This window comes from Phascolarctos cinereus, unplaced genomic scaffold (genome assembly GCF_003287225.1).
Source record: "Phascolarctos cinereus isolate Bilbo 61053 unplaced genomic scaffold, phaCin_HiC Scaffold_726;HRSCAF=1367, whole genome shotgun sequence".
Lineage (NCBI taxonomy): Eukaryota > Metazoa > Chordata > Mammalia > Diprotodontia > Phascolarctidae > Phascolarctos > Phascolarctos cinereus.
In genome coordinates, this window is record NW_027556098.1 from 201722388 (window position 1) to 201742202 (window position 19815).

A 19815-nucleotide genomic window follows, 5' to 3' on the forward strand; every position below is an offset into this window, starting at 1 on the left:
CTCTCCTGTCTGTCTTTCTAGGTTTATTACACATTACCCCCATCACACATTCTACAGTCCACACAAATTGGCTTACTCACTGTACCTTATATGAGATATTCTATCTCTCATCTCTATTCCTTTACTGTATCTGTCTTTATTTCCTGAAATATACTCCCCCCCTCACCTCTGTCCTTAAGAATCCCTGAAGAATCCCCTCAAAGGTTAGTTCAATGTGAATTAGTACAATCATTCTGGAAAGCAATTGGGTATTATGCAAATAAAATGTCTAAAATATCCTCATCCTAAGCATACAAACAAGGGAATCATTGAAAAAAAGAAAGTTTCCATACTGGACAAAATATCATAAAAATTTTATGGTAACTGGAAATGAACTAGACTCTCGTCAATTGGTGAATGGCTAAATGAACCTTGATACGTACATGTGATGGAACAAATCCCTGTGCTATTAGAAATGACAACATAAATTGCTTTCAGAAAAGCATGAAAATATTCCATGAACCAGTGCAAAGTGAAGTCAGTAGGTCCAAGAAAATAATATGTACAATGACTACGACAGTGTAAATAGAAAGAAAAGCAACTACAGAACAGTAGAAAGGTAATGTTTAAAAATTACAAGGAACAAACTTATCTGCCAAAGAGGAGATATGAAAAGATACCTCTCCCAAATTTTTTTTTTTTACAGAGTTGTGGGGGAACCAAGGGTAGGGAACATTACAAATGATTTCACATATTTTTCAGTGTTCTGATCAGCTTTTCTTTTTTCTTTAAAAAAAATTCGTTGTTGATGGATGGCTCTCTGGGAAAAGATGGAAAGACATGAGGGAAATCTAGACAATGTAAAAATATTAACAAATGTATTTTAAAAAGTTCAGTTCAAATGTCACTTTCTAAAAAAGGCCTTTCCTGATTATCGCAAATGATAACTTTTTTTCCATTAACTTTTATCGATTTTGTGTATAATTCTTATTTATTTCTCTGTTTTAGAATATAAGCTTTTTGGTGGCAAGAATTTTTTTTTATTTTTGTCCTAGTATAATTACTGCCACGCTATTGCCCTTTCTCAATTCAGCTCAAGAATAATTTATTAATCACATACTCTTTGCCAAGAACTGTGGTAGATTGTGGATGTACAAAAACAAAAATGAAAATGCTCTTGCTTTCTAGCAACTTATATGCTATTGTAATGCTTCACAAATTTGCATCTCATTCTTGCGCAGAGGCCTGTTAATCTTCTCTAGACTGCCCAATTTTAGTATACGTACATGTGGCTCCAAGAAGCTGAAATATGCACAGTGGTCATACCCCGGTAAAATCTTATCTACAGGTGGACTAAATCAGGTTGCGGGTAACTGACAGGCCTCAAAGCCCTCGGTGAGTTCAAGGATTTCTATCCCAAGCATGTGAAGACATTCCACTGCAGAATGGGCAAATGAAAACAATTTTTTCCAGGGACCATTAAGGTGACTGAAGCAGGAGCCAGAGAGTTCTTAGAGCTTGGTCACATATCAAAGACACCAAGGTTGTCCACCGTTGACGGTGTTCTTGATTTTTGTCTTGCCACTGGACTTTGATGATTGGAAGAGAGAATGAGGCTGGCAACTTTGCACAGCTATGCCTCACTTAAATGCAATTCATGTTCAAGTGAAGACATCACCCCATGAAGTCACTGGTCTCCTTCAAAAAAAAATGAAGGATGAACAACAACATGGTATTGGAAAAAAATAGCATGTACAATGATAGGGGAAAAGAAGTAATTTCTACGGGTTGGAGATGGTACTAAGATTAGGGGAGGGGCTAGATCAGCAAGAGCTTTTTTCAACATTTTTATTGAATAGTTGATTCATATTCAAATTCTTGTTGAGTGTTCATTCATTGATTGATGTTAAAATACTCTGAAATTGTAAATTTTATAATTGATGAACTCTTTGCTCATAAGACATACAAAACTATATTCTTGAGTTGAATTCCTCTATCAGTTTTATTTATACTTTGCTCTAAAATCCTAATTTTTATATGTCTCATTCTCTATTTTATATCTATGATTGTTTTACCATGGGCACAAATTCTGTTATGCATTTGCATCTACTGCCTATTCTCATTTCCATTATTTACCCCACTTCTGAGAAGAGAGTACTAGAGGAAATCTGAATTAATTAAAAGTTCTTCCTTTTATCTACTAATTAAGCATAATTATTCGTGGTACGAAAAAGTGCCTAGAGAACTGAAAACTCAATTTGTGTGAACAGCAAATTTGATTCTGGCTTTTTAGACCTATTGTATTAAGAGTGTAGTTGTATATTCTTTTTTTTATTATGACAATTTTGTTATGTTGTCTTATTTTTTTTTCTACTCAATTATTAAAATAATTTATTAATTACCAGCTCCATTTAAGGCATGATTTTAGGTAATAGGGATATAAGTATAATTAATGGTTCAATCTGCTCTCAAAAAGCTTACCATATGCAAGAATGCTACATAGCATGTATAGAACTAAATGTATGTCTAATAGGATAATAGAGATTTAAAGGGCCCTAAAATTTTCAACATTGGAGATTCACAGAGGACTTAGAATTTGAACTAAGTTAGCCTTAAAGGAAGTGTAGGAATTTGACAGGCAGAGATGAGGAGAGTGTGGGAAATGGCTTACATAAGTGAATGAATGACAAAATTAGGGAATATTTAGTAGTTAAGATTCACTTGAACATAAAGTACATGAAGGCAGTAATATAAATAAGGATTAAAGGGAAGGTTGGAGCCAGATTAGTTTTCATATTAGACTCAAGAATCTTACAGGCAGGAGGGAAGCACTGAAGGTTGTTATAAGATAATTGAAAATATTATTTAAATGAGGGTAGGAATAATTAAGGTAGTTAGTCAAACGATGTTGAAGAGCTAATGGAATCCTATAACTATAGTATTGCAGAGTTAAAATCCAAAAATAATCCTAAAATGATTTAAATTGCAAACACACTTTCCCATACAATTTTTTTAAAACATATATAGATTGTTTCTCTTGAGTGTTTATAGTTAAAGTTTCATTAATTTTCTTAATATCTATGTGACTTTAAGTTATTTAACTTTTGGGGGCTTTAATTTCTTTAAAATGGAAGGATTAGATTACTTCTCAAACTTTCTGGTCTCAGGACCATTTTACTTTCTTAAATATACTGAGGACCTCCCCCAAAGGATTTTGCTTTATATGAGTTACATCTATTGGTATTTTCCATATTTGATATTAAAATGTCTTAGTATTGTTAAAAAAATCATCTTGATATTATGGAATCCCTGAAAAGATCTCAAGGATGTCCACAGTTCCCCAGACCACACTGTCAGAACTGCTACACTAGATAATCTCTCCATTCTCATTGAGTTCTAAATACTCTAATCCCAAATTTGTCATATTTTTTATAGCATTCTGTTTCCAGTTGAGCTATTAAAAATTATGATGGACTCTAGTCGAATTAACTGCGGCCTTTTGTGTAATTTTGCATTGTTTACTTCTAATAATAGGAGCCAATTTAGATAACTGAGACAAAAAAAAAATGAAGCAAAACAATAACCATTTCAGAATGTTCAGTCAGACAACTGATCTATCAGTAAATCCTTGTTTAGCACCTACTATGTATCAGGAGCTATGGTAAGCACTAGAGTTATGAAGACAAAAGTGAAACAGTTCTTCCCCTCAAGGTGCTTACTTTCTGTAGTAGGTATAATACGGAAACAAGTTCATTTCAGGGAGTGGACATCTTCATTTGGTGAATCAGGAAAACCCTCATATGAAAAATAGTACTTGAGTTGAATCTTGAAGGAAGTTAAGAGTTCTGGCATTATCTAGATAGCATTCCACTCTATATCAATTTTACCTATGAAGTCTTTTTGTGAGTTTTATTTATTTTATTTTTAATTCATGGAATAAAAAAGCATTTTCATAGCACAGTATAATTTTAAAAAGATAATTGTACATGAAACAATACATTTATTATGTACAGCTTGCTATCCTTTTAAATATAAAGTAAAGTTATAATGTATATTTCCCTCCCCTCCTCCCTAGAGATGGTTGCCATTAGACACAAATGTGTGTATGGGTATGTATATGTTTGCATATAAAATCATGGCCTTCTCTTTATTCCACACAGGTAACTCTTTCATTTCTGTACTTTTGCACTGAATAGCCATTATGCGTGGAATGCATGTCCTTGCCATTCCCTTCTATGAGAGAGCCTCACAAAATCCTTCTTTTCCTAAAAGACAAATCCCTAGCACCTTCTTCTCAGTGAAGTCTTTCCCATTTTCCCAATTCCTACTGCCCCCCCAAATCATCATGTATTTAACTACTTTGTATTTATTTATATTAATTTTCATATAATTATCCTGTTGTGTATTCTTTTATATGTTCTTTTCTTCTCCATTAGAGTATAAGTTCTAATTTGGAAGGGGAAGTCAATAAGCATTTGTAATACCACCTACCTACTATGTGCCAGGCACTGTACTAATCTTTTTTTTTTTTTTAACAATTATCTTATTTGCTTCTCACAACAACCATGGAAAGTGGGCACTGTTATCCTTATTGTACAGGTGAGGAAACTGAGGCAAAAAGAAGTTAAGTTACTTACCCAGGGTCACACAGCTAGTAAGTTTCTGAGACTGAATTTGAACTCAGCTCTTCCTTAATCCTTGCCAAGAACTCTATACACTGTGTCACCTAGGGGCCTAGAGGTCCTTTCCTTCTCTGTTTCAGTATCTCCAGGGTCTATCACAGTGCTTAACACACAGAAAGTGTTTAATAAATATTTATTGATTAATTTGTGTGGTTGATTATCTTATAAGGCTTGGAGAGCTGAATTAGAGTATTTTATAGACTGCTAGACATACAGTGAAGAGAATCTGAGTTTCTTTCATCTCAAATCTTACATTTAGTAGATGTATCTAGTATGAGTAAGTCATTAACCTCTGATTCTCAATTTCCTTACACATAGCAATAATAATATTTGTAATAATAATACCCCAAATATATTAAAAGAGCATTCTGAAGCTTCCTTGCATATAAGTAATTTTAATCATTAAAACACTACATAAATTTTAAGATTTTTTTTAAATTTGATGCTTAATCTAAGCTTATTCTCTCTTCTCTTACTTTGCTAGAGAACTGATTAAGTTCTTTTAATTCTGTACTGAGCCACTTGAAAGAAAATTTTGAGGCTGATTTGTTTAGAAACACTAGGACTCCTATGGGGCATTTTGACAAGTCTCACAGGGAATGGATGAGTGGGTGGTGATTTTTATAATCCCAGTAGTTTCTTTAATATTTGGGGCAGACCAATGTTTGAAATAAACTTCTGTTAGGAGCTTTTGTACTTCCTGGGGAGATAAAAACAATGTCATCCCCCCCTAACATCTTCACATGAAGATGGTTAGCAGCCAATGAGAAAATGTATGTGAAAGAGTTTTGCTTTCACACGTGCTGTTTGATATAATTGTTAAAATGAATCATCATGTAATTTTTGCTCGTGAAAGTTTCCAACAGTTGATGTGATAATATTGTTTCTACAAGATTGCATTTATAAAATTGGAATGTTTGGTGGTAGCAACGTAAATATTTAATTAGGACCCAGTGCATTTCAACAGAATAATTTAGAAAGTACTCTGTATTAAAACATCAACAAACAAGTGTTATAATCACAATGCACCATCAATACCTAGGAATGCTCAGCAAGCATATAGTTTTTTGAAGCAGTGCTAGACATGGCATAGGAGTATTCAAGAAGGATTTTTTTTCTTAATCTTATGATTAATGCCTTTCATTACTATGGTAAAATCTTGCAATAATTGTTAAATTGAAGCAATATGACATAGTATTAATAAAATCCCACTGACAATGTAACTTCATGCTCTTTTAGGTAGCAGCAAATGGACTAATCACAGAATCAACTACTCTAAGTGCTGAACCATAAAAAATAAACCTTTCGTGTTACACGGTTAATTTCACAGTGATTAGGAATACCAAAAATATTATATACTTATGTACTTTTTATATACAATTTGGATATCTTTTCCTATGAAAGATAATTTCAAATGTTTAGGACACTGATTTGGGATATAAGAACACCTTTATCCTTCAAGATACTGCACTGTTGGTGTCATTATGAGATTAAAAATAGATATGGATTTGCATGTTGAACACACTGATAATTTTATTTCATGTTTATCTTTTTCTGAATAAAAAATAAAATGATGATAGATGTAACCTATTTCATATATTTCAATAGATCATTTTAGAAAATTTCAAAATGTTGACCATGTTGCACTTTAGCATCAAAGCAAATAGGATGTTCACAGATGTGAAACCAGCAAACTAAGAGAAGCCTTTGGTAAACCCCAGAGAAATCAAATGTGAACTTCAGCTGTGAGGATTTTGTACCTAAAGCTGGCAATCTATAAGGTTCATAGTCACGAATCATCTCTATTCTATGAGCAACATTGAATTAGCATGTAAACTGCTAGTGAAGATGGAAAGCTGCCAAGAATATTTAGTGCAGTATACACATGATCTGTATTTTGAAACACCAACTACACTGAATCTATACTCTGTTTTCTATATTGGCTACTTGCTCAATGAACTCCAAATGACACTATAGCTAAATCAACAATTATGAACATGTGTGTACACACACACACACACACACACACACACACACACACACACACATAGAGAGAGACAGACAGACAGACAGACAGAGATAGAGACAGAGAGAGACAGAGAGAGAGGTAATAGGTTTCAGGAGAGTTCTGTGATTTCATAACTGTCTGCAACTCCTAATGAGGAAACTCAATGTAGACCAGCAACTACTCAATTCATAGTCTCACAGAGATGCCCATTGAGAGGTTATGTAACTTGCCCAGGGTAATACAAACAGTATGTTATCAGAGGCAGAATTTTATCCTAGGTCTTTCCGACTCTATGGTAGTCCTCCATTCACTATGCCAGGTTGATTTTTTTAAGTCTATATAGGTTATGTAAGTTCTCACTTAAACTTTGTCTTTATGAGAGTTTGGAGGCCTCTATCCTCTAGTGAAGATAATTGTTTCCTAGCAGTATTAGCAAGGCTACTCCCAATATTACTTCGATAGGAAATGCTATTAATAGGAAATTTTTATCCAATTTAATTAATTGGAGACAATTAGAAGAAATACTAGGGTAGCAGCTCCAGAGAGGCAGATGTCTCTGAGTCAAGAGTAATGTTCCAAAGCTTAAATATGGCAAAGGAAAGATTTTCATGACAGAACTCTAGAGGACAGTTACTCCAATGACTGCTGTCAAAGATATAAAAATGTGAATATTCTGTCTCATAGGGGCTACAAATTCTACAAGCTCGGACAAACATTTCAGAAGTGAATCTCAGTAAAATGCAATAGCCAACAGTGTAAATGAACAGGGACTGATAATTCTTAGGTACAGGATATATATATATATATATATATATATATATATATATATATATATATATATATATGTAAGTATTTTCAGATAAGAGAATTGTATATGATGATATGAAAATAAACCATGTTATACTAAATAAGGTTCAAGGAGAGGGTATTTCATCCTGAACTGAAAGCCAAGTGCTCTGATCCTTAGTAGCAAGCTGGAGTGGTATATTCTACAGTAATGGGCAATGACATTGCTTTTCAGTTCAGACTACGTAGGAGGTAAATTTCCATGGTTCACCTTGATCCTCCCCCTAAAAGAGTTACATTTTTAAAAGTTCTAAAGTCAGAAAGAACACATGGGGTACCATAGTTATAAAAGTGGTCAATTTGTATTTATCACCTCTCCACCCTCTGTACATAGTGTTCTCTTGCTTGTCCCATTCTTCTAAAGGTTTCCTCCTATTCTATTCTCAGCCCCATGAGGCATACTCTTTTAGTCAGAACACTGTGTTCCTGATTTTTTTTTTCAGATTCCCTTCTGTTTCAACAAGACTTCTTGTCCTCTGTCCTGTATCTTTAGAGGTTTACTCTCTGCTAGGACATAATTAATCAATATAGACACTCTGTGATTAAGACCCCCTGACCTATTTGTTGTTACCCCAACAAGACAAAATTCCAACATCTCCTGTCTCTGTGCCTTTGCTCTGGGTATCTACCTACATTCTCCCTCTTCATCCTCTCCTTTTAGAATCTTGGCTTCATTCAGGAGATTTAGCTCAAATGTCAACTTTTGCAAGAGGCTTTTTTTATTCCTCACAGGCATTTAAGCCTTCTCCTTTGAGGTGACTTTCCATCTATTTTGCATGTACTGTATATTGCATAAACCTAATTATTTATTTATATGTTGTCTTCTGTGGTATCAAATTCAAATAGAAATTAGAGCCATTAAACTAAAGAAAAGATCTCTTCATATTGACTTAGAAAACCACGTATTAACATTATCTGCGTTCTATTGCATTTTATTCATTTTGTTAATTTTTGGTCAATTTATATTTTTTAACATATTTAATAATAATTTTAATTTGGGGGCTAATTTCCCCCCAGTTACACTTTACTTCAGCTCAGATTGGTCTACACCACTAGAATGTGAGCTCCTTGAAAAAGGGGACTGTTTTTGTCTTTCTTTAAAGCCCCAATACTTAGCTCTGTAGCAGGCAACAAATAAGCATCTAATAAATGCTTGCTGACTATCTCACCGTTCTCTTAAAGACTGGAATGTTATTTGTTGGAATGTAAATGTTATTTTTGTGTTGTTCCAAGAGTTTCCTTTGATTAAAAAAAACACAGTTTGGATCATCTGTGAAAAAGGAAGCAGCTACTTATACTGTTTGTAAATCTTTGATTTTTCTTTTTGTAAAGGTGAATAATAATGTACTTGAAATTAAAATGTCTAGGTGGTATAGCATAAAATGATTCATCTTCAGGAACAAACACTATGAACTAACTCAAATTATCCCTTTGTCTGAAAGGTTTAAATTAAAAATGTAAATTTCAAGTTTGAGAACATAAGGGAGGACTGTGTATACTATATTTTGATTTACAATTTCATAATGTAGATGAGTACTATTCATCATATACAGATTTTTTCATTTACTTCATCATTTGTTTTAATTTATTTGAGATATAAAAGATTATATTATGCTGTTTTGCAAGGGTATTAATAGGCCCATTTAAAATAGATATTTCAGCACCACTTTAGTAATATTTATGGGACAATATGCATGTTGTTCTTCATATACAATCAAAGAACTACTTAATACTTTTAGGCTACACAAGTTTCAAAGTAAAAAAGTTTTAAGATTTCAACAAATATAAGAAACTTTTACAATTTGGAAAGATTGTTACATAAGTAATTATGGTTCCAATTAAACTATTTTAATTAAATTGTATTTATTTAATCAGACTATTTTGCTCATGATAAAAAAATACAAACACACAAACATTTATGCACGTACATATGTATGTGTGTATTACACATATGCATATACATGTATGTATATACCACATCTCACAATAGGATTCTTTCAGTCCACTTTTCATCTAAATGTTTGTTTCTTTTCTGTAGATAAACCGCCTTGAGAAGGTATTTCATTTACAAAAAAGCTTCAGAACATAACTAAAATGTATGTTAGATACATTCTTTTCAAAAATTACAATTAGCATTTTGAAATAAACTTCAAAGTAGCTTTAGACTATATTTATTATTTTCATTTTAAAGCATTCTTTCTCTTAAGAGACTGCCTATTTTTCTGTGATTATAATAAATGCCTCTGCAATTAATTATTAGAGATGAACTGAGGAGGGTAATTATATTTTACATAGTTTTAACAGTTTATTAAATTATCAAAACTACATCAAATATTATTCAGAAAGGATTGAAAAATATTTTTCAAACCTATATTAGGGAAACATGTTATAAAAAAAAATCAAAATATCAAGCAGATTAATTCTTAGGGAAAATGAAGCTTAAAATTATCAACATAACCTTTTCCAATTAGAGTCAAATGTTACTCCTTTTATTTATTTAATTTTTTTGGTAAAAAGCTAGTTAGCTCATTGTAAAGCAAATAATATTACCTGTCTTAAGTTAATTGATTCCATTGCACTGAACTTTTCTATGATAAAAAGTTTTCTCTGCAAGTTTTAAATAAAATTATATGTACAAACAGTAGTTTAAAAGTTATTACATTTGGAGAAGCACACAAATTTCTACTAATGATGACAAGACCATTTTGAAAGAGGAAAGGACACTATGTCATGGAATGCACTTTGTTCATTTATTTTGACAACTATAGTTTAGTTTTAAATATTTATGACATTGCTTTATAGTACAGCATATTAGCAAGTGCACTGTAGCATTTTAAAAAATAAAATTAATGAAGCTTTAATAGTCAAAGAACTCATGATAACATAATCTCTATGGAAAAGGAATATAGAAATGCCAGAATTTGGGCAGAGGGAAAAGAAGATTTGGAATGACAAGAAACAGAGACTCCCCATTTATAGGTCAAAAAGGAAAATGCACACAGATCTGAAGGACATACGAACTGTTTTTCTTTATTAGCAAAATCTAATACCATCAGCATTTCTACTAATATATAGAGCACATAAATAAGATAGTCACAGACAATTAATTATTACCACTTTTTTTTAAAAGATTTCCAGCCAGCATTACTCAATTACCTGGTGATAATAGTAAAGCCCCCATGAAATCAGCAGATTATTGAGGACATCAAGTGAATTATCATAGCTCTATATGAAAGTCAGTATTTTCTTTGCTTAAGCTACTTTAAATGACATACTTCTCCAAACATGCTTTCATTTGAACTATAACATATTTACCTAAAATAATCTTGAGTAAAAATACCTTGAATATAAGTAAAAAGACCAAAGAAAACAAACACCCTGAGGGACAGATGGCATTTTCAAAATGCTGTAGTATTTCATTCTCAAATTCACACTATTGTCTTTTTAAGAGAATATCATAAGTTAATAAGACTGGAGGCTATCTTAGGGAGTTGAGCAATATAGCACATAGATGCTGCATGTATAATATAATGCCTATGAAGCCACGTGAAAACAAAATGATTCTGGCTTGTAGCCTACAAGAAAACACTATAAAGAGTGCATGAGACATCATGTTTCAAATCCTGAAAAAGGAACCAGAAGACCTATATTCTAACTCCTGCCTTAACCACTAACATTGAGATCTTAGGAAAGTGATTTTTTTTCTTTCCCCATGGATAGAGTGAGAGGATTGGACTAAATAATGTCTATGGACAATTTCATCTCTATTATCTTATTAAACAAATAAAACAGAATCATCAGTAAAATTAAAAAAAAAACATATAAGCATCCTAGAATCATTTGAGCTCCATTGATAAAGATCACAACCCCTTCCTACCTTCCAACCTGTGGTGATTCTTTTCTACATTTCATCTCTCATCCCCAAATAAATCCTCCTTGGAGCAGCTACTCCATGTACTGGAAACCCTTCATTGTTAGAAGCATTAAAATATTAACTAAATTGGCACAGTATTGCAAAGTCCCTCCTTGTTTATCAGCTATTTATAGTATCACATTTAAAGGTAGATTATTCCTCTGAGGGAAAGGGGCAAAATTATAAGTATTATTGAATTGTTTCTCTTAAAAAAGCATTTGCAACCTTGATGGACATGTCTTGGAGTATTCAATATATCAACTTATCAGTGACTTCCCTTAGCCTATTAATTTGTCTAGATAGGTTGTCCATGCTGTCATTTTCTTCTAAATTAAAAAAAAAAAGGAAAAAGTACATAGAATATATACTACATAGGTCTCTGAGCAATGAACAATGATCTTCCAAACAACAATAACAGCAATAATAACAGATTTTAGAGTAAATCTTGCAACAGTATGAATTCAACCAGAGTGCATTTATCGCATGCATCTATCAAGTTCACTTCCCACTTCAAAAAAATATGAACAAAAATCTTCAGTAAATTCCATTCCCAGAGCTTCTCATATTGTTTTGGCCATTCCAATTTCTCAAAGATTGTGTTAATTGAATGTGCAACCTATTTCAGGTCCCACTAAGCTAAAAAAGCTACAAGCACGGGCTCTAAAATAGATTGCATTTTATTTCTTTTCCAGATCATACTTCTGATAGCACATGGGGAGACTCATTACTAAATGGTTGGCCGCTTAGAGATTAATTTTTTTCAAATCTAGCAAATCATTGAGACTACTGTTTATTAAGTGGTTATGATACTAGCAATATTGATGAAATCATAGACCCTTGAATCTTTGAAAAAATTATCAGAAAAACCCCCTATCCTCTAGAACATCTTATCTATTAAGGATAGACATTTATTTTCTTTTACCAGCCAAAGTTTTTTTTAAATTTTTTTTCTGCAAATGGCTTAAATGCAATACTTACATCATTTGCTATAGAAGGTAAATCAATCTACTGAAATTTGGAAAATATACCAGGGAAATGAGTAACAGTCAAATATATGAAATTCTGAACTCATTAAAAAAAACCTTCCACATACATTTATCAAAAACTTCATTTTAAATAAAGGTTATTTTAGACCTAAGAAAACAACCATAATGAAGAGTAACAGAAAGCAACCAAGAAGGAGCAATCAGGACATAGTTTTAACCTCACAAGTATGCATTTTTAATGAACAGATTTGCCAAGTAAATATCTATACTCATCCTTTAGTATAACTTAATTATGAATATAGGCATACCTAGAACTGTGCATTATATATAGCAATCTCCCCGAGTGAACCAATAAATGGATGAATAAACTTAAATGCATATTTTCTTCCTAATTCTGGTACATATCTACATTGCTGAAAATGGAAAGTAGCAGATATAAACTGATTTAATGATATATGGAGTCTACAGGGTGAGATTCAAATTGTTCTATTGCATTTGCTTTATCCCACCTTAGGAAAGTAATGCTACCAGAATACTGCAGTAAAGAAGAGGAAGAAAATTTCTGTACCCAACACAATTTGTGAGTGGGAATCTTTTCTTAGAGTGGAATGTATCATACTTACATTTTTTGTTTCTCTAATTCTATAGGCGATTGTAGAGGAAATGTGTTTGGAGTTAAGCCATTGGTATTATGACACTGACTGATATAGATTATTTCTAAGCAGTTCTCTGACTTTATGCTTTAATAGTTTGTAAAAATACATATAATGTTATCAACTGTATGAAGAACCAGAATTACTAACAAAAGAATTGTGTATGAATTCAACATAATCTGTCAAAGACAAATTTATTGAAGGCTCCCGGAAAAATGACTTTGTTTTTAAGTAGATAAACGTTTTTTTCTTGTAAGGGAAAAAGGAAGTTTTGATGACAAATAAATGATGTGTTAACAAGCAATTACACAAACATGGATAGACAATGGACCTTTCCCATTAAGAAAGCAGTCATTTTAATCTGACATAGTACATACATTGTAATGAATTTAATATCTCTAATTATTACGTGTAAGGGAAAAGGCAAAAGAGAGGGAAAGAGGACAACCATATTTATTTTCATTAAAACCCATGATTTTTTTTGCAAAAATGTATTTTCATTCACTAAAAAAATTAGAGGTAATATTTTATTCTTACAACCTCTCACAGAGTCCATCAATTAAAAGCTATTGACTTTCTATTGGCTTTATGGACATAAAGTTGGTTTCCATACAGTTTGAAAAAGATGGGCTTTGCTTTCTTAATTAAACTTTTACAATTGAATGACTTTACAATTCTACTGAGCAGTTAGTATCACTGTAATTTGTTTGACATGATTTAATCTATAGGCTATATTCTACAAGCAATATATCAATTATATATGTGAAATCATGCAAAACATTTCCATATTAGCCATATTTTAAAAAGCAAGAAAAATAAAGTGACAAAATCATATTTCACTTTGTGCTCAGAGTTCATCAGTTCTGTCTCTGTAGGTGGCTATATCCTACATGTTAGAGATGTTCTGAGTCATAAGTAAAACTCAAATTCTAGATGTAGTTACAAAATAAATGACAGAATGTAATGAAACTTGAATTTGTTTACATTGTAAGGGTTTTTTTTTTACAATTCTGAAAATGATATGTGAGCTATAGAGACATAAAATTCAAATTATATAATTTTCCTTAAATGATCTAAAGACTTTAAAATCAATCAGTTAAAATAGTTTAAGACTGGTAAAATGTATATACATTTTTTTAAAAAAAGTGATTAGAATAGGCTTAGGAAAAATTTCAACACTACTTTTTTTTGGCAAATGGTTTCAGTGATACTCTCTTGAAATAATTTCCACCTTAAACCATATAATCACACTTCAAATACCACAAACACCACAGGTGGCAGCATTTTTGAAAGGGACAAAATATACATTATATTTTACTACAGAAATAACCATAAAAAGATACCATTTACAAGGCTCAGTAGTCCGTTTTATTGGCCAAAAAAGTATATTAGAGTACATCTTGATATATTTTAGTTTGTATGTGAAACTTTTAAATGTTTACATTTCAAAAAAAGGAATGGTTGGACTATATGTAAATGGAGCCAAATTCCTAGAAGTTTAAAAATATGTTTATTAAGTCATTAAAATTTAGTAAAAGGTCATGATATTCCAGATATTAAAAAAGTTTAAAACCAATCACTTTCTTATCCAGTGGGTGATATACACATACTAATACATCCATGATTTCTTTGAAGAAATTAAAATACATTTATACTACTTCAGCTCTCTGTAAATACAGTATCTAAGTTAAAATACATGTTTTCATACAAAGTGGTTAACTTAGGGGGAAAAGTATATCAAATGTTATAAGATCATTTACTATAGTCTTCCTGATTTCAATTCTTTTAAAACTCTTGTGGTAGAATATAAGACTTGCGCCATTCCTGGAAGTATAACTTAGGAAATACAAGTTCTAGCAAGAGTAGATCTGTGGTTCCCATAAAGATATTTCATCATAACTAAGAGAAATTTTACATTTATTTCTGCTTACAGAGGCATGACATATGCATTTTTTTTTGCTAGTCTCATAATATGAATCCTATACATTTGGGGTAGGCTGTTAAATCTAATATATCATAGAGTAGTTATCTCTTTATTACTCCATTTTAAAAATGAGGATGAAATTTCAACTCTTTTTTTATTATAAATCCTATAGATGAATGGGGGAAGGGAATACACATTTATATAGTGCCTACTACATGTCAGGAGCTGTACTAAGTGCCTTATAAATATCTCATTCAGTCAGCTATGCCTTTAAAACCTTGATAAATGCATAATCAAAAAAAAAGTCAGCATAAGCCAGTCAACTCTTATTAAAAAGTGAAGGATGACTTGAAGAATCTTTAAGTTAAGCTAAAAGCTGTAAGTAAATTGAAAAATTACAAACAAATAATATTTTATATAGATCTCTTATTTGTCATATGCTCCTAACAGCCTGCTAGGAATTAATGAGATGTAACTTTGAAGTCAGCAAATTTAGCAAACTTCAACAATAACATGTCTTTTTTTTTAGAAGGCAAATTGCTAATGATTGTAAGAAGTAAGAATATGCTTTTAAGGAACAAACATGCCAAGTGTATAATTTCCCAAAAAGAGTCAGTAGAACTGAAACACTGACAACAGCCTTATTTCAGGCAGTTAGTATATATCTTCATTGCATGGCTGAAAGAGTGGGATGGGTAGAGTTTACTTTTCCCTTTTCAATAAATCAGGCCATTGCTATTGACATATAGGTATTATTTGAACTAGGAAAGAGAGAATATTAGGTTAAAATGATAAATAACATGAATAGAAAATAAACTCAAATACCTATAATTTAACTGAATTCACTTGTGTTCTCAAAAGGGAACATGTCTTTGGATGACATTCTTACATATCCTGATAAAATAGAGCTTAAGTTCCTTTCTCTGGTAAATATAGATTAAATTCAAAAAATGAATAGAGAAATACTATAGGGACATTTTACTATGTTTAGAGCAGAATGATATTGGGGATGGACAAACTGGGTCCAAAGACCACCTCTGACATACACTGGTTTAGTAACCCTAGCTAGACAAGTCATTTAACTTCTTAATGTTCCAGGCAAACTCTCAAAGACTTCAAATTGAAGACTTTAAATTGAAAAATAGTTTGCTTTTCTTTGTTAGAGAGTTTCCTCATCAGGAACTCCTTACACAGAAGGTCACGGTATTTACTACTTACTATCTGTCTCCCTCTAAATATGTGTGTGTGTGTGCATGTATATGTGTGTACATATACATATATGCATGTATATTACAACATTCTACCCTGGTTTTCACTTCCTACACCAGGCATCTATGTGAATAGTACCACAGAGAAATTGGATTGCTGGTGAGCTCAGGAATTATCAGTATTTATTTCCTGATGTCCAACCACAGCTTTCTTTCTTTTTTTTTTCCACCTTACCTCCATCTTTTTTTTGGTTGGCTTCCCCCTTTCTGCTTATATACTCTCTCACATCTATTCCTCCTCCCTATCCCCCCCCCAAAAAAAAAAAGTGAAACTTCAGCGTATCTCCAGTAATTTCTGCTGGAAGTTTTCAGTCGCCAAGACATGTTCTGATCACCAGTTAGAAGCTTTACTTTTCCTTACTCCCACTTTCCAGCACTAAGGTTAACACATCATCCCACCCAATCCTGAGTGCTGTTTCTACCAGGACTCTGATAGGTGGGAGTAAGGCGAGGAGAACCTACCAGTGATTGCCCAGGTTCTTTGCTTGTCTAACATGTTTTCTATTAGCTCTGGATCTGATATAGATAATGCTGTGCCTTCACACTTACTTTCAACCTCATTAGAATTGTTAATTGAGGGTTGACTGACTATACTTGGCTCTGATTTTACTTCATGAAACGACAGGGGGTGGGGGGTGGGAAGGTGGAAAGGTTGTACAATGCCTCACTTAGAGAACTTTGGGTGACATTACTGTAACCATCCTGCCAAAAAAGGACTTCAGAGACTCACTCAGTATCCCGTCTCCTCAGCCACACTGGCCAAACAGCTCACCATCCTCATCGATGGCACCCACACCCTTCCTTATTCACCTTCAACTCTCAGTATTGAATGACATTCTGAAAGCTTCGTTCCTCCTAGCACGCCAAAACCACCACCATGTCTCTTTCCACATAAGTTCCGCACTACACAATTTACTTAGATTCATCGGAGAAATTTTGGATGATCCCCAGGGCCAGAGAGTGATGGAGAGGGACTCGAACGCTTTAAGTGGAAAAAGTCTCACCATCAAAGGCGCGGATTGTAGAGCACCACCCCCCCCCCCGTTCTTGAGCGCGTCTCTTTTGAGCTCTCCGCTTCACTACCACCCCCATAAAACAAAAACACAGAGAAGCAGACCTTGTCAGCGGAACCTTGTAATATCAAAGCCTCCTCAATATGCCTCCCCCAAACCCCTTCACAGTGCCCTAGGCAGAGGATTACTGAGTCGAGCAGAAAACAGAGGCAATTACCAGAGTTTTGTTCCCGTTCTTGCTGAGGGGACCTCGGAAAACTCCCTTGATGTTGCGAAAGTGCCCATTGCTGAGATGCGTGGAGCTGATGACAATGTAGTAACACTCCATGGAGCAGCCGCCGCCTCCTCCACCACCGCAGCCGCTGCTTCCATGCACCTCCGCGCCCGCAGCAGCAGCTCACACACACGGAACTGGATGAAGGTGGCAGTGGGCACCAAGTGCAGCCAAAACACACTGGACACACACACACATATACACAATCCCTGCTCCTGGAAGGAAGGGCTGACACTCTGACACTCAACTCCTCTTTCCCCAGCTCTGCTGAGCGAGGTTAGATGCCCCCTCCCCCTCCTCCTTTTTTTTTCTCTTTCTTTTTGTTTCCTTTTTGAATTTTCTTTGAGGAATGACTGGAAGAGGAGGAGGGAGGGGAATCCAAGATTGGGAGGAGAGGCTGTGGTAAGGGGCGCACAAGGGTTGCTGAGGAAGGTTGCTGGACTCAGCCTCAGCTTGTGTCTCAGTGCAGCACAGACGGAAGGGAGAGGAGCAGCCTGAGCTGTGGCAGCGAGAGCAGCAGCAGCAGCAGCAGCATCTCCTCGGCTTTGCGGAAGGAGTCTGAGTTGCTGCCTCTCGCAGGCATTAGTGTTATTATAGTGTGCGGCGTTGCCGGTCCATTGCACTGAGCCAATGGCAGGAAGCCACTGGGCTGATACCGAGAGCTGTCAGAGGAGTACATCTGTCACACGCTGCCTTCACCACCACCCCCAGCTCTCTAGCTCTCCTCCCTCCTCCTCCTCAGTACACACTGCTGGCTCAGCCCTGCCAGCCTGCCTGCCTGCCACACTCAAGTGAAGATTAGGGGGGAGCAGTGTACAGAAGCCGTGGCAGCCACCTCCCCGCAGCAACCGCTGCAGCCTCTTTGGGATATACAACAAGAACAGCACCTGCCCTGAACAGGACAATGGACAAGGTGAATGTGCAGGCTGGCAAGCTGGAGTTTAAGGGTAGAAGGAAAGAGAAAACGCCGAACTGGGAAGAAAGTGAGAAACGCGGAGAAGGAGGATGGTGAAAAGAAGGGATGAAGCTTTTCTTTTCTCTTTTCGAGGGTTATTTATAAGATGAATGAAATAAAATAACAACTTCCTCTCCCTAAAACCCAAAGGTTTGCCACTTCACTATCTCCTTCCCCCCCCCCAGCAATCATCAAAACCGAACATGTGACAGCAGCTGCTTTTCTCACAAAACTGTAGCTGCCCATTGGTCTTGCTTAATGGTTATTTATTCATTTATTCACTGGATTGGGGAGGGAGGAGAACTAAAAAGCGACTTGAGCTCCAGAAGTAGGGAAATTATAAGAAAATGGTCCTTTCATTGATTTTTTTCTATAACAAGAGTTGAACCATCTCGAATGTTATTTAAGGGAATGGGGCTTGAAATTGGGAGGAGGTGTTCTATAGGAACCAAAGGTGTGTAACACCTTTCTTTATTCCACCATTCCCTTAGTCCACATCCCAAAATACCTTTCTCCGCTTTACGGTTCTCAGCAATCGCAGTAAGCCTGGATAATAGTAGCAGCTGCTATTGAGTCCCTTTCCATTTCTCTTTCGTTGTTAACCTGCTGCAATAAGTAGCGATGAACAATGACATTCACCCTAGATAGGACAAGGATACAAAATCTTTGTAAATATATTGAAGGGTTTGACAGGGAAAGGATAAGGCTTTGCTGTGTTCCCTTAAGGCAATCAGACATTCCTTGAGAAGCAAAAAACTTGCCGCCCTTAGCTTGTGTCTTCCATTCTGTTCTCCTAATGCCAGTTTATTCCCTCTTTGTGTAAGTTTAGCTCTTCTGAAGTGGTTTAGTAAGAGCATCCCATCAGGTATATACATGGCTCATTAGTAGGCACTTAAAGAGATCGATAACAGGCAGTAGAAAGCCTGAAAATGGTGGGTTCAATGGATTTACTGAAGGCTTTATCTTCCTCTTGCTCAGGATGGCTTAATTGGTTAAAACAGAATTCAGACTGCCCGAGTAAATGCAACTCAGAGCAAAATGCAGTCTGAAACACTCTATATTATTTCTCCCCTCTTGCTTTGCTAATTTCCATCACATTTGCACCATACTTCACTATTTCTCCCCTAAAAACGTAGGTCATTATGGTATTGCCCTACAGCCATGAGCAGACCTTCAAATAAATCCCTCAATCTGATTTCACTACTAGCTTTGGGAGAAAAGAGGATGGTTAGAGGATTTGAGAAATGAGTTCTCTGATACTGTGGAAGTAAAGCACTCCCAGGATGCTTCTTTGTAGCAAGCATAGGTAACACA

General features: G+C 34.5%; 1 protein-coding gene across 1 annotated transcript in view; it reads right to left on the minus strand.

Annotated features, from left to right (window-relative positions):
• ZNF804A (zinc finger protein 804A) overlaps positions 1-18245 on the minus strand; it is a 400085-nt gene extending 381840 nt beyond the window's left edge. The window contains 1 exon segment of the mRNA XM_020978671.2: positions 17490-18245. Coding sequence (XP_020834330.1) covers positions 17490-17600 — 111 coding nt within the window. The 5' untranslated portion in view covers positions 17601-18245.
• Positions 18246-19815: the final 1570 nt, after the last annotated feature.